This window comes from Solea solea, chromosome 19 (genome assembly GCF_958295425.1).
Source record: "Solea solea chromosome 19, fSolSol10.1, whole genome shotgun sequence".
In the NCBI taxonomy this organism is placed as follows: Eukaryota; Metazoa; Chordata; class Actinopteri; order Pleuronectiformes; family Soleidae; genus Solea; species Solea solea.
Window position 1 is genome coordinate 10,982,275 of NC_081152.1, and position 16,943 is coordinate 10,999,217.

At 39.0% G+C, this 16,943-nt stretch overlaps 1 protein-coding gene across 3 annotated transcripts in view; it reads left to right on the forward strand.

Annotated features, from left to right (window-relative positions):
* Positions 1-13,489, forward strand: part of LOC131446138 (astrotactin-2) — a 249,769-nt gene extending 236,280 nt beyond the window's left edge. For all 3 annotated transcript variants that reach the window (XM_058617167.1, XM_058617168.1, XM_058617169.1), the window contains 4 exons: positions 135-276; positions 7,740-7,840; positions 8,734-8,917; positions 12,101-13,489. In XM_058617167.1, the coding sequence (XP_058473150.1) occupies positions 135-276; positions 7,740-7,840; positions 8,734-8,917; positions 12,101-12,338 (665 nt within the window). In that variant the 3' untranslated portion in view covers positions 12,339-13,489. The remainder of the gene's footprint in view (positions 1-134; positions 277-7,739; positions 7,841-8,733; positions 8,918-12,100) is intronic.
* Positions 13,490-16,943: the final 3,454 nt, after the last annotated feature.

The following is a 16,943-nucleotide window of genomic DNA, read 5'->3' on the forward strand; positions in this document are numbered from 1 at the left end:
CTTTTTGCCTTTTTGGCAAAACAGTGTTACAGATGGGAAATCAGGACAAATAGAATTTTTTCAAGTGATTTTTTTTTGTGAGTTTGTCTTTGTTTCTTCTACCTTACATCATTTCTCACTTATGTCTCTGCCAGGTGAGGTTCTGAGTTTGATGGACGATCTGTTCTCTGGTCTGGGCTCGTCCTGTGTTGTTGCCGGCAGGAGAAGTGGAGACCGTCCTCACTCTGTGCTTTATTCCGTGGTCTTCAAGTGCCTGGAACCCGACAGTCTGTACAAGTAAGTCTTTTGATGCCCTTGCAAAGTCTTTTCGAGTAAAAAAAACAACCTTTGATTTGTTGTGTCTGTTTATTTCTACACCATATGACTACACATCAGGAACGCATTGTGTAAAGTATGAAAAGTCTGCAGTTATTTCCAGTATCCTCAAGGATATTAGAATTATTGTAAACATATACTTTTTTGTACTGTATAGTAGAAGAGGTTTGACCCTGAGAACTATGTGGGACCTCCCTGATCTAGACCCTAACTTTAATATATCTAATTTGACCCTAACCCAAAAAAGTGCAGCCATGCCCATAATATTAAAATGAGTGTCAGCTGCACAATCACCTACAGCACGTAGTGACATCTGGCTTGAGTTTATCAGTTTATTAGCCTCAACATGTTGGAAGTGCTAATTGTCTCCATGCTTTTATGTTCTCTTTGGTGTTGTCAGCCATTCTTAATTCCACCTGGATCATTGTTACGATTAATATCAATAACACACAGGAATACAGATTTACACGCCGTAAAACTGCAGTGAAAACTAAATTCCGCTTGTAAACCGTTGCACAATGAAACTAATTGCTAGTGACATTTCTTTTCATGTATTGTTTATTTGAGATGGGCAATGCCTATTGACAGTTCTGTAAATATGCCAGAAGTCCATGGCCTGATTTTCCAATAGGCTCTCTGAAAGTAAACTAAGAATACAACTCAATTACTCAACTGAAGTTGAAAATTACCAACCTGGAAACTAGCGATGTATTGTATCCTGGAGGAAGCATGCATAGGCATAGGCCTCTTAATCCCTGCCTATTTCAGTTTTTGACAATGCTCCTGTGAACCACATGCAGATGGCAGTTTGATTGATGCATCACAATCCAATTATTTTGTAGAGGCAGTTCAATATGATTGGATGGTGTTTTTACAGGCCTGCCTGTTTCATTTTTGTGACAATGCCTTAATGAAGTTTTTACAATCGGGTTGTGAAGAGGATTTTAAGCAATATGGTAAAAATTGCACCAGAAAATGATCTCCTACCCTACCTTTAATTTCATGTCTATTCCCATTTAAAGAACCAGCTGTTTATAGCATTGTTTACTGGAATAATGTGTAAGATAAGATAAGATTTAAATGTGCATTTTATTCTTAAGGTGCATTTATCTTAGAAATGAGGTATTGTGAAATAAATGGGTAAACCAGACAATACCCAGATGTTGTTTTGGCTGCCGTTGGACACAATGGACATGTGCTGTCTTTCAGCTCTTCATTGTGTTCTCAGGTTTTGTTAATCTTTGAAATGATCTCGCTTATTTGGCCTTGGTTTGTTTTGAGAACATCCATGTTGTCCCCAAAAAAAGAAACACTTGGGATTTAAAGCAATGGGAAAACTTAATGTAGTGTTATACTTGCCTTAATTTACAGGCTAGGCAAGTATGTGTATGAATTAATATATATGTATATGTATATATATATGTGTATATATATATATATATATATATATATATATATATATATATATATATATATATATATACATATATATAAATAATAATAAAACAAATTAATAAATACATGTGATGTTAAACATCGGCATATTACAAGTAGACAAAAGGAAACTTTATTTAATTTATCAAACACTCAAGTTAGAGTCTTTCGATTGCTATTTGAGGGCATGCAAAACTCTCCAATTACACAGTTGTAAAAACAAATTGGATGGTAATTTAAATGCCAACAACACATTCACATTCTATTTAGTTAAATATTCACAATTTTGTGTTTCCCAAAGGGCTTTGACAGTCGATGAAGAATAGTGGGAGAGTAATTATTAGGCTAATCTGTAGAAGTCAGGCTCCCACCAACAAAAACCTGCAACAAGAGCCTCATTTCCAACTTTGTAGCAGTGTTATCTTTGTTTAGGCATTCTCCACAGTGTTGTTTTTCTCTGATAAGAGCAGAACTTACGTCGGAATTACGTCTGAGGGCACATCTGTTTGCAGCCAACTCCGCTTGTCTTAATCAAGGACCTGATAAGACCTCTACTGGTATTGGCTTTACACTTGATCATTACCAAGGCTTCTGTGGCTCTGATATTCCCACTGAAACCTTCTGAAATGTTGTTTGCTCTCTGAAAATGAACACTGCCCATTCCGATATCTGTTTTTATTTATTTTCTTAAATGGTCAGCAATTGCAGTTGTGGTGAGCTAATGTTGATGCGAAAAACTAATTTTTAGAATGGCTTCTGGTGTACAGATTTGTTTTTCTTTAGAGAATTGCCTACCCTACGTGTTGATATACTCATTGGATTACTAAAATGTCATTCCCATGTGCATTGCCAATGGTTCAGTGCAGCTGTGCAGCAACAGCGGCGCAGAACAGAAACTGAACCAAAATATTGTGGCTTATCATTTGTTGTCGACTTGTTGAAGTAAAATGAGTTCCATTACTCTTTTTGCTACTCGGTGTGTTGCTTCACATGGTGTTTGTTTTTTGTTTTTTTTATGGCGTCTGTGTTTACAAGGTGTTTTAAGACAAGAACGACCTTCTTGAGTCGTTTAATCTTGGCGAGCTTCAAACATATTTCACACGTGCATTGTACCATTTGAAAGTTATGTAAGGAATCTTATCAAAGCAGTGGCCTGTCTGGCTTTCGCTCACTTCACTGAAACCTTTTACGAAATATCAGGGGTTCATGAAACTGATTGAGTTTTTTAATCGAGCTTTATTGCTTTATTACTGTGGACTATGGATTCTTGCTGATCTGCGAGTGAGCTCATTCCGAGCTAAGCATTTCTTTCCCCTGATTTACGATTAATGACAAGGCAATTTCATATAGTCAATTGCACAAGTGATACTTTTAACTCATTAAATACTGTAAGCTGCCACAAGTTTTTAAGGCAATGAGAAATATTTCTTTGTGTTTTTGAATGATTTGTGGGCTGGCTCGATTGTCCAAATGCTGGTGTCATGGAAAAGGCATGTGTCATCTCCCAGCAAACCAGAGACACTGCCCTAATTGATCCTCACTGTCTCTTGTTCCTCCTCTCTTGCCCTCTGTCTTTCTCTCTCAGGGATCTCATTTCTTGTCCGACCATTCACTGCCTCATTCAATTAAAGTACAATGGTTACTTAAATGGCAACTTTGTTAATTTACCCAAACACAAATCGGCTATTTGTCAACTTCATTGTTTGCTGAGCTTTTAAAACTATGGACAAAATGGACAAAAGCCAGCAGCATCCAAAGGATCCTTGTGCAGCTATAGAGCCTGAAAACAGAAGCGAGAGTCCTGGAACTGACCAGAGATAAACAGAGCTAAACTATTATGCAATCAAAGAGTGCGTTACATGCATATTACAAGTCTGACTTTAGTCGAACAAAGACAATAGTTCGGTTTTCTTGATATCATGTAAACACATTAGTCTGACTAAAATCGAGCTAGTATTAGTCAGACTCACATACATAATGCAATTCATAGTCCGATTACTCCCGCATGTATACGCTTAGGCGGACTTGGTGTTCTTCGCATGCACCAAAAAGGTCAACAGGAATAGGCACTAGCTTACAGAGACATACAGCGCCACCTGTGGAGGCGGAGTCAGACGTACACGGCCAATAAATCAATTTTCTTCTTGAATACTCGGACTGCAAGTTTTTCGATTGCCTGTCTTAGTCACTACTAATTGAGCTAGAAACTACGGTTTTAGCTCAATTAAACTGTACATGTAAACGTACTGAGTGTAGATGTAGAGGAAAAAAGAACTAATACTGCATATACTGCACACTTGGAGCCATGGTAGAGAATTATATTCAATTTCCATTTATCAAAAAAATAATTTAATCCCTGGCTTTTGACCAGTGGAAACATTTTAATTTGGTCACTATTGGGTTTTCATCAATTTTGACTTTGATCGGCATTAGTGGGAGCGCAAGTCCTGGTTAAAATGTCTTCCTCTTTTTTTAACAACAGTGCATCATCATTTCCATCATAGCCATTTAGCCATTAATGTTTGCAGCAAACCCCACTTTCTCCTTGGAACAGTGCTTCATATATTTTTTTTATTTCCGCAATCAGATCAACTGATAGACTGAGTGAAAGAAAGACCAAAGTAAAAGACACAAAATAGAAACCACTCTAACTTTGTCTCTGAGCCATTGTCGTTTTGTTTCCGGTACATTTGTGCCATAACAATTCATGCTCAGATGACGCAGGGAATAAAAAAAAGACCACAGGGCAGTCTCGCCACTTTTTAGCATCTTCCTTGGGTATCCTCTCTCCACTTTTATTGTTGACAAGTGTATTAGAGTGTGCGTGTCAATGACATTACTTATACATTGTCTGAAAAATACCAGATTCCCCTCACACATTATCCGTTGTTTACACAAACAAAAATCAGATCTCCATCACTCATTCTCTGAGAGTCTTAACGTCTTTTGCACAAACAGCTTTATTACTGTATCTAACAATCTTGTAATTGTTGTAGGGGCTGAGAAAGGGAAAAAAAAGTGCCTGTCACTGATGCCAAGCATTAAAACAACCAAACACAGCAGTTAAAGGCTGGCAAGCTCACATCCTGGGCCCTAAAAACAAACCCTTTACAAATTGTCTCGATAAAACTCCCGCCTTACGGCCCCCCCCCCCCTCCTCCTCCATTTGCACGTTATGTTGCCACATAATTTAAACAGTGACTGTTACATGTTGGCATTGTTTTGCTGGGCAGAGGAGCCAGCGAGGCCCATGCGTCTTTTGTGAGGTTCTTGGGGAATACCACATCCCCCCTGCTGAATAACAAGACCAGACAAACTATGTGAGCAATGTGCAAACAGGTCATGTTACACACAAAACATGCTTTTGACAGCAGTGTAGCAGCTCTCAAAATATATTACTCTAAAAGCCAAAAAAAATACATAAATGCGTGTGACTTTATTAAGAAATAGCAACTTTTATGAAAAGAACGCCACCCTAATGTCTTTATTGTCATATATTCCTATAAGCATTTAGCACTGGAATGCCATCTGCGTTCATTTTTTTTCTCTCAGTGTGTTTTGTGGTTTCCTTTTGTCATTCTGTTGTTTTTACCGTGGTAACTCTGTGGAAATACTCATCAAAGCTTATAGTTTGTCATGACGAGCTACAAAGTGTTTCTCAATACTTAAATTACTTATGTTTCTCAATTCACATTCTGCTGTAAAAACGCTATTTCTATGAAGACTGTGAAAATGGTTTGACAATGCAAAGTTGTCGGCTGCTTCTTGCCATAAAATATATGTCCCAATGTATTACATAAACTATTATTATAAACAGATAACACGTAGTAATATAGCTTTCTTTTAATCCTTACGGTTTCGGGATTTTGCAGAGGATTATGTGTTTCACCTGTTTCTTGGCGAGGTACAGTAATGCCTTGTTGTCTGCACTAGCTGCCTGGAAATCTCACAGAGCAGTGAGCAAATATCATTTTTGCTTTTTACAAGTGTCAAGAATTAGCTTTCGTTCAGGCAGTTACCTCCAGGGGCATCGCAATAGTAGAATCAATGTAGGCGATTGCCTGGGGCCCCCGAGATAAGAGGGGTTGCCCAAGAGCAGGTGCTGACAGTCACAAACCACTTCTTTAGACACACCCATTCAACTATTAATACAAATATCTAATCAACCAATCACTTGGCAGCAACTGAATGGTAAAAGGTCTGTATTTGTATAATGCTTTTCTAGTCTTGCTAGTCTTGCTTTGCCATTCACACACACTTTCACACAGAACGGGGGAAGAAATGTGATTAAAATGACTTTGAACATGGTGTAGTTGTCCATGCCAGATGGCCTGGTCTGAGTATTTCAGAAACTGCTGATCTACTGGAACTTTTACACACAACCATCCCTGGGGTTTACAGAGAATGGTCTGAAAAAGAGAAAACATCCAATGAGCGGCAGTTCTTTGGGCGAAAAATGCCTTGTTGATGCCAGAGGTCAGAGGAGAATGGCCAGATTGGTTCAGAACGAAAGAACTATAACCGTAATTTGCAACAGTAATTCAAAACACCACTCATTACAACGAAGGTATGCAGAAGGCTATGTCTAAGTGCACCACATGTCCCACCTTGAAGCAGATGGGCTACAGCAGAGCAGCAGAAGACCACAATGGACACTTTTAAAATGTACACATAATACCTTGAGAAGTGGCCTGTGAGTGTACATGACTCCACAGCAGTGACAGTTTTGTGAGAACCCTCTTAAATTTTATGGGTAGCTATGTAGGAGGCGGCACTATGGTTAGAAGCACCTTAAAAATGCTCAATGCCACTACCTTACTATGCTTCAGTTTGATGTAGGGCCCCCTTGGGTCCTTTTTACCTGCTATTTTCAAGTCTCTTGAAACAGCCCTGGTTGAAGAGTTGACCGATGCTTTTCCCACTTTTTCAAAAGTGAACATTATTGCCCTTTTCACACCAGAGATTTCAAATTTCTTATTGTAGTATATTCAAGTTAAAGTAAGCCGCTAAATGGAGTTTAAGCATCATGTATTTCCCGCTGCTGCTAGGATACGGACAGCTTCATGTGTACCATTTTTTAATCCTTTTTTAGATTCAGTACGATTAGCTGCTCCTCATACTTTTTCTTATTCAGAAGTACACCGATTGGCATTTTCAAAAGGACATGTAAAGGTCATACACTGTCTTTCTCTATTCCAAGCTGTGTGTCACCATACTTGAGATGCATTACGTTCCCTCATTGTGCCCCCGTCTCCGATTGCACTGTCTTGAACTGTTCGCTATGGTTTCTTATCGGGGTCCAGAGTGGTCCTGAAAGCTGTCATGGAACCCGGAAAAATTGTGATGCTTGACATTTTCAGAGGGAGGAACTTTGTCCTCATAGAGGTCTGGCAGTCAAGGCAGATGCACCTTTACTTTTCTTTACGCTGCCAGTGTGGAACTGGATGTACTCATTTCAAATCCCTGAACCCTATATCCTTGTTCAGAGGACACTTTCTGAAAAAAACAAACAAAATGTATGCGATGTCAGACACTCTGATCAAATTACTATGTTCTTTTCTAGCGAGATCACTCTTTCCTGAAGGTTATTATCTCTCAACCCTACACAAACAACACCATATTAATGTATTTATAGACCACTGTTGTATAGCAAGGCATCTATCTTGTAGATGCACAAAAAGTCATATTTGGACTTCAGGGTGTTTTTGTTTTCAAAAAATGTATTAAAATCTGTGCTGAATATTTCCATTACCTACCAATAATGTTTCTCCCCTTTTTTTTGTATGTAGTTTACTAGTTGATGTAGTGAAATATTAGGTATTTCATCACAAATGTTGATGGAGATTGTGAAGTGTTTTGGTCAAGGATACGCTGGAAACGGCTTGTCCTAATATTTCTCACTCACTTCCACCATTTCTTTCTTACCTGGTGTTGGGATTTTTCACAAATTCTTGTTTCTGTTTTTTTTTTTTTGTTTCTGTCATGTTTAGGTTTACTCTCAATGCAGTGGATAGCCGAGGCAGTCACTCCGAATCAAGCTTCGTCTCTGTACGGACATCCTGTCCGATGGTGGATGACAGCCGGGCTGAAGGTACGCCGCTCACCTTTTAACCACTCGGCCTCCTTTCAACATTTTTGTTTCCATCTCTTGTCTATACCGTACAGTGCATGTACTAATCCACTGTTTTGTCCAGGTATATTTTTTTCTGTTATTGCAAGTCTCATTCGAAATTTTAGTTTTTAGTACTGCTGAGCCGGTAACTGCTCACATCTGGCATTACAATGTGTCCTGGAACTTCCGTAGGCAGGGACATCATGTCTGTATGTGCAAAATAAAATTGTGTTTGTAGCAATAGCATGATAACCTATTAGCAAGAAGCACTCAACATGTTTCCCCTTGTTTTTCATTAAATGAAGTATCTTTTTACAAGACAACCAGAAATGTCTTGAAGTGCAATTTCAACAATATTATACCTAATTGACCGGAGTAACCATGTGCAGGTATCTGTAACTGAAAAATATCATATCACAATAGGATTAGATTCTAATCATAATCCTGGGGGCCGGATTGGACCCACTGGTGGGCCGGTTATGGCCCGCGGGCCGTATGTTTGACACCCCTGGTTTATTTTTTTTGGCAGTGTGAGTGGCAGGTAGAAAAAGAGAAGATTGTCTGCAGGAGCAGAGCGAATCAAAGCTCTTATCGCACAGCTGTAACATGAAATAAGATGTTGCTGTCAAAATAAAATAATTCAGTGTTAATAGTATCTGCAGAGGAGGCAGTCTCTCATGCATTTTTGCCACGTGTCCTCAAACTACCTCCAAAGACACATTCAGGAAAGAGGTGAATCTAGTGTATTTGAAAAGTTAGGGAAGTTAATCATTTATTTTTTGTCCAATAAATTCTGTTATTTGCTTTCCCTTCTCATAACAAATCCCCCCCTCTCCCCATTGTGCCTCTGTCTGTCTCCTACTTCCTCACAGAGGTTGCAGACAAGGTGTACAACTTGTACAATGGCTACACCAGTGGTAAGGAGCAGCAGATGGCCTACAACACACTGATGGAGGTCTCGCCACCCCTGCTCTACAGAGTACAGCATCACTACAACTCCCACTACGAGAAGTTTGGGGACTTTGTGTGGCGCAGTGAGGATGAGCTGGGTCCCAGGTGAGCCGTTTAGTCCCATGAAGGCTCACAAGAATGCCTCGCATGTTTTCCACTTTTACAGTTTGTTCAGGATTTTATGTGTAACGGTTGTTTTCTCGTCTAGAAATGTACTCATTTTTCCCAGTCTGTCACTACGCATACGAGTCTCCTTGTCATCTTGTTTAATGACGTGCTGTTAAGGATCAATTACAGTCATCCTGAGGTTTCTTACATAACAAAAGCACGGGCTGTCTGGACTGGTGCTGCCAGATTCAGACAATTCAGTCATTCCTCATGGTATTGTCTGCGCTCCCACGAAGCACTGGCGTTGTTGATGAATTGGCCTGTCCCCCCACCCACCCACCCATCCATCCCCTCTCTACAGAAACCTCTTCTGAAAAGCAAGCAAGCAAGGTCACCGTGAAAACTCCACAGTTACTGTCGCGCCTCGAATTACCAGTGTGATGCTGAAAGCGGGTTTGACCGCCAAGCCAAACACTAAATTTGATAGTCACCTAACACCAAACTCTACTTCCAACTCCCATTTCCTCCTCTATCTCATAAAAAAATGTTCCTTCATGTCCACATCGTGCCACTCTGACATCCCCACACTCATGACCCCTCTTTATGGGGACACCCCCACAGACGGATTGTTGTGTGAACAGACATTACGTCACCATGGACACAATGGAATGTTTACTGACTAACTGAACTGCACAGAGGGGTAATAAACAATACATAAAAAAGTATAAAACTTGGAAGATTTATGCGTGACAAGGCATTTGATCCAGGGATGATGAACCAACTGCTTTGGTTGGTCCGTGTGTTGGTTTGTCCAATTATGGTCCAATGTTTTTGTTTGTCCACCCCTACTGCCTGGAAGCAGTCCTTTCAAGCCATAAATAATATAATAATTGCGGAATAAGTTTCGTCTGTAGAAAGATTATGCTTCTCTCTGATTGGTGAAGGGGGGTGGGAGGCGCGGGTTGGCCGCCGAGACTTAATATGGGGATTGAAGGTGGTCAAATAGTGTGTTTGTGGATGTGTTTGTGTGCGGGCACGTGTGAGAGGTGGGGGCAGCTTTTGGATGAGCGAGCATGGATTATTTACTGCCTGAAGTTGGCAGCGTTGAGCCCCGTTGGGGTAATTTACAAGCAGGCTCTATTGGTGGTGCCTTTTTAAAAGGTAACAGAATGGCCAAGTGAAACATTAGCATAGTCAGCACTCCGTCAGGAGCTGAGAATCCCAGGAGCTATTCCACCAGCATTGTTTCAACTGAACACTAGCTCCTTTCAAAATTGTTTTGTTCTCTGGATGTGCTATGATCTTCTTTTTTAAACCTTCACTGTAAATACAACCATTATCTTGTACTTAAGCATTATTTTCCCACAAATCCGTCTCCCTTTATTTAGTGTTTAGTTTGGTTCTGAGGTTTAATTTCATAGAAACGGTGTTTTGTGTTGTAATCACTTCAGAGGAACTCTGTTGCTTAAGTTACTTTTACTGACATGCCGTGGTTGCACCATGGAAGTTTGTGCATAAATAACATAATGAGTCTTTTTTTTTTTTTTTTTTTTTTTTCATTTTCTTTCTTTTCAGTGTTGTGTTGCTGTCTTGTGTGACATACAATGTGTTTAATTTGTCCGGCGCGCACGTGTTTGCAAGCCACCCTTCATTATGTGTTTGGTATTCTGTTGTTTCAGACGTAAGAATTTAAGGGAAATGAGAAAATACCCCCCCCGCCACCCCCCCCTTTTTTTCAACAAATAAGTGAAAAGGATGTCTGTACTCCTTTCCTAACCAAAGACAGATGTTGATGCTCAGCAGACACTGCTTTTTCAAAACAAATGGAATTTTGCCCTTTTCCACGTGTGTTTTCCTCATTTCAGTATCCATAGTAGGCGAACAACCTTGAGTTCTCACGCTGTAGGTATATCTCTGTTTAGTAAGTTTTATAACTTTTGCATCTTTTCCAAATTGAGCTGACATATGGCCTCCTTCGCATCATAAATGGCAAGTCCAGACTCTTGACCTGGAGACAAATCTTTTGGTTTAACTCACTCTAGACAAGCTATCTCTGGTGCACTGTTCAACGAGCGTCAGTGCCTCAGGGTTCAAAGTGGGTTCAAGACCATCAGAATGACATAATAACACTGGTAACACTGAACGCTTTATTTGCATGCAGACATGGAGTCAGACAAAGTGCAAGTGAAAGCCAACTACTGCGTTTGTTTGTTTTTGTATCGTTTAAGAGTTTTGTTTTTTCCACACTGTGGCAACAAATGAACCAGCAGTGATGTAGGGTGAAGAGGCAAATCTGATCTAGCTCATCAGGTAGTGTGTCCTGTTCGGCATCAAAGTTGTGAAAACCGACACAATCGCCGACCCTTCTTGAACCCCACACACGTGCCTCTCCTAATGTTTCATGAACTGTTTTTACGATTTCATGATTTTCCTTAATAGTGGACTATAAGTGTATAAGTGTAGATTTTATATCTTAGACTAAGACTTCCTTTTATTGTCATTGTACAGAAAACACAACAGTGAAACTGGCAACGATATTGTGTTGCTTGGCAACCAGAAAAAACACAGCATTGAATTGTGAGGTAGTTACTGTAAACTATAACTCAAGAAAAAAATAAATAAGTGTATACGTATATAAATGTATATATACATATACAAAAGTAGTGCAAAGATAAAATATAGACTTAAAGCAAAAATGAAAACTGTAAGCAAATATAAACAATATGAAAAAATAACAGTTAAAATATTATATCTGCATATGTCTGTATTTTACCAATATTATAATCCACAGCTACTTTTAAGTTGTATAAAGGATTTGTTCCTGTAATCCAAGGGTGTCAAACGTACGGCCCGCGGGCCAGAACTGGCCGACCAATGGGTCCAATCCGGCGCCAAGGATGAATTTGGCGCTGGATTTTCTTTTGCAGACACCAGACAATGGTTAACTTAGGTATAATATTTTTTTATATTGCACTTATTTTTTCAAGAAATTTCCAGTAGTTTTGTAAAAAGATACTTAATTGAATTTAAAACAACATTGTCAGTGTACCAGCTTTGTGCTTTCATTCGCACTGTGTCCTATGTGGAAAAATGTAAAAAAAAAAGGCATGCGATGACAATCACATTATTCAAATTGTATTTTTATTTATTTATTATTTTTGTTTACTCCCTCTCAAACAGAAAAGCCAACCTGATACTTCGCAGAGTGGAGAAGATCAGCCACTACTGTCGCTCGCTCCTGCGCAGCACCCACATCCAGAGCCGCACCGACACCATGGCGTACGTCTTCTGTCGGAGCGAAGAGGGCCGACCTCCGGGGAACTTAAGGCACGGCTCCTTGCACGAAAGACGCGCCTCCTGCATGGAGAAGCTCATTTCGGTACAGCGCAACACATACAGCAACACCAAACTCCGATGAGACGAGAGCTCGGACGTGATCGGCGCGTCTTTCTCCTTGCAAAATGACATCATCGATTGATGTACTCGGTCACGCCGCTCTGCAGCAGGTGTCGCTCGAGTGACTGGTACATTTTGAAAACCAGGAGAGCCCCATCCCCCCCTCCCTCCCCCACCCCCCCAAAAAAAAAATCTCCCACAAAATTCACTGGACATTGTGGTAAAGCTACCGAAAAAAACATATTTTTGTGTGGCCTACTTTTATTATAAGACGAGAAGATTTGAGAAATAAAAGAAGAAATATATGGAGTGATCATTATGTCTCAAATGCAAAATGCCAGTGATTGCACATATCAAGGAGAGACTGCAGTGTGGACATGTTAAATATCATCCAGCCAAGAGAAACTGCTTGGCTTAAGTACTTCGAATGTATTATTGTAGTTCCTTTTTGGTGCTTTGAGGCTTATTTGGAACACATAACAGTAGGGGGGGGAATCAATAGCATAACTTATTTGCCTTTACTACCTTCATTTGAAAGGTGAAACTCAAATGTGTTAAAGCCATTTTGAAATCACTCACTTGTTTTCAAGTTTACATGACATAGAATTAAAAAAAAAAAAAAAAAAAAAATCTCCATAAATTCAATTCTGTGAGGAATCTTTGTAGTGACTAGTCTTGTATTACATTTGATGGACACAACTGAAGTTGCAAGGCTTTGTGTGATGACAGGATCGATAAAACGGGCCCTGTTGAAATTATGCAAAGACTTATTCATAGAAATTAAATTTAACGCTGACATCGAAAGGGGATAAGTATTGTAATTGTCATGCAAACGCAGTTTTTCTGACTGCATTTTTAGAACGTTTCTGTCTCGGCCGAAGAAAAATATTTATTAAAAATAGACAGCTGAACCAATGGTAACAATGTGAGGTAGTGAAACGTGAGGAATCACTGATTGTAAGGTCACCTGTGCTCCTTTTAATACACTTGTTTTCCAGGCCAGTGTCATAACTTTAAAGCCATGGATATTGTGTTAACGAAAAACAATGCCTTTTTTTGTCTCAATATTTTCATCTCATGTTAAATGAATTGTAATAATAAATATGATATTGTACATTTTAAATTGCAAAACAAACAAACAAAAAAAAAAACAGACACCTGTATCATGTGGCTTTGATTGTCTTTTTTTCTGAAGAATGTGAAATATTAAAAAAGAAAAATGTATATATTAAAAAGAAAAAAGCAGAGGGTGCTTCTTTCAGCTCTGTATAATAAGACGATCGTATCACAGACGGTGACATTGATTTAGGTTAGTACTCGAACAGCTGCGGAACATTTATCTAAACCTATTCTAACACACAAGTTCCAAAACAATTTAAATTCCACCACAAACATAATTCATTCCAAAATTGTTTATCACATGTGCAGATGGTTTCCTCATGTATTTATGGACGATTGTCTCACTGCATCCCCGATCGCCATGAATATTATCGATTATTACCCACCTGGTAGTTATTTCCCTGGTGCACAGTGACTATTTTTTGCTCTACTTAGAAATACCGAACATACCCTTGGGTTTGAATCACTAATGCAGTCCAGTGGAGGAACTCATTCAAACCAAAAAGAAGTGACTCAAATGCGTCACGTTAACAATAACACCCTGCCAGTGGACATCTTATTAGAGCTAATTGCCACAGCATGTTAGTTAATAGCCCATTTGATAAGCTGGTACTCGATATTCCCACATTTCCCTGTGTAATCTTGAGTGCTCGTCTTGTGGTGTGTTAACGTCATATTAGAGGAAACCAAAGAATGGGATGTTGTTGCCTCAAAGCGTTAACACATGTCAGAACACCCACTCATCCACGAGACCAATTGTGTTCCTGGCTTCGGAATCCACGGCGAGCAACGCATATTTTTGTTCACACGTTTTTTTTTTTTGTTTTTTTTTTACAAGCCAGAAATTTGTGACCCTGCGATGTTAACTCTTTGTGTTAAACTATAATTTATGAGGCTTGGTGAAAAATACTGCAATCAGAGAGATGTTTTATCAGCTCTTTATTTTGAAAATGTATTTATTCATTTGACTGACAGCAGTGATCTGGGTTACGGCTAATAATCCACTCGGACCATCGACGCCAGCATGTAGCAGCACAGAGAACAACCTCACAAGTGGTCAAATGTAACCCGATGTGATTTTGATCAGTTGATGTGGCTCATGTGTCCTGACATAGGATTAGGATCTGAATTAATCAGCTGTTTCATGATTGGAACACAGAAATATTCAAATATTCATATTTTCCTTAGGTGGTTGTAGAATGCAATGAACGTTTCTTTTCCCCCAGGTTTTACCCAACACAATTCCACGTTGAAAATATTCACATTGAGCTGAAAACGGGGGGAAATCATTCACTGAAATAACAGACAGCTATCCCCTATGAATTACAATTTATATCATTAACTGAAGGTGACTATGCCTCTCTGCATGCTGCTGGGAAGCATTTTCTTTTTCCATCTCCCTCAACAAACTATTCCTTTAAGCTCAGATCCAGTTTCTTTCCAGTCATGCAACATTAACTGCACTTTAAAAATCAGTAGCTTGATGTTCATGCTCACAAATTAGGCCATTAACGTCATTGGGGTGCCAGGAACAGAACTCACATTTCCATGCCAATGTATCAATGGAGGCTTAAAGAATGAGTTCCTCTTTTATAACCACCTCAGCCCATTATTTGGTTTTGAAAGGGCTCACTATGGATCTCAATGACATCCAGAGGGAGCAAACGCTTTAGAGGCACAAAAAACAACAACAAGAATTTCAGAGATGGCAGACTTAACCCCATTCACGCAACAAGCTTCTGGCGGCCTCTGTTGGTCATACTGGCAAGTGCAAGTGTGGAAGTACAAACAAACAGACAGAAAGACAGACACAGAGCCACATTTTGCCGACATTTTGGACGACAACATACTAAAGTATATACCCACACAGTCCATTTCAGATCAGCTTCTGTCAAGTAAGTGTAAATTATTTTGAACAACTCATCTGCAGTGGCTCTGGTAGTGACACGTTTGCAGAAAAGCAAATCCTCCCTCAAGTCTTCGCCATCAATGAATCTGACGTATGCTATTAATAAACAGTCTTTATTATTGTGAGTAGCTTCATCCACCTGCAGCGCAAAGCGGTTGTCTCGTATTTTGTCATTAAGCTCCTCCTCTATGTCATTTGACATGTCATAAATTCTATGGTATGTCGTCCAAAATGTGACTAAAAAGTCATACTATAGTATGTAATCCAAAATGTGACTAAAAAGTCATACTATAGTATGTAATCCAAAATGTGACTAAAAAGTCATACTATAGTATGTCGTCCAAACTGTGACTAAAAAGTCATACAATAGTATGTCGTCCAAAATGTGACAAAAAAGTCATTCTATGGTATGTCGTCCAAAATGTGACTAAAAAGTCATACTATAGTATGTCGTCCAAAATGTGACTAAAAAGTCATACTATAGTATGTCGTCCAAAATGTGACTAAAAAGTCATACTATAGTATGTCGTCCAAAATGTGACTAAAAAGTCATACTATAGTATGTAATCCAAAATGTGACTAAAAAGTCATACTATAGTATGTAATCCAAAATGTGACTAAAAAGTCATACTATAGTATGTCGTCCAAACTGTGACTAAAAAGTCATACAATAGTATGTCGTCCAAAATGTGACAAAAAAGTCATTCTATGGTATGTCGTCCAAAATGTGACTAAAAAGTCATACTATAGTATGTCGTCCAAAATGTGACTAAAAAGTCATACTATAGTATGTCGTCCAAAATATGACTAAAAAGTCATACTATAGTATGTTGTCCAAAATGTGACAAAAAAGTCATACTATAGTATGTCGTCCAAAATGTGACTAAAAAGTCATATTATAGTATGTAGTCCAAAATGTGACTAAAAAGTCATACTATAGTATGTCGTCCAAAATGTGACTTAAAAGGTCATACTTGTTGTTTGTATCTAAGTATGTGGCCCTGCGATGGACTGGTGAACTGTCCAGGGTGTACCCCGCCTAACGCCCGATGTAGAAGAGATTGGCACAGCACCCCCGGCAATCCTCTGGTGGAGGATAAAGGGGTAGATGATGACTGACCATACTATGATTTTTTTTGACTGATTGTGGACGACATAGTAACCTATCACTTTTTTGACTGATTTCAGACGACATACTAACCTATGGCTTTTTTGACTGATTTTGGACAACATACTAACCTATGGCTTTTTTGACTGATTCCGGACAACATACTATACTATGACTTTTTTGACAGATTTTGGACGACATACTATACTAGGACTTTTTTGACTGATTCCGGACAACATACTATACTATGACTTTTTTGACTGATTCCGGACAACATACTATACTATGACTTTTTTGACAGATTTTGGACGACATACTATACTAGGACTTTTTTGACTGATTCCGGACAACATACTATACTATGACTTTTTTGACAGATTTTGGACGGCATACTATACTATGACTTTTTTGACAGATTTTGGACGGCATACTATACTATGACGTTTTTGACTGATTTTGGACGACATACTAACCTATGACTTTTTGGACTG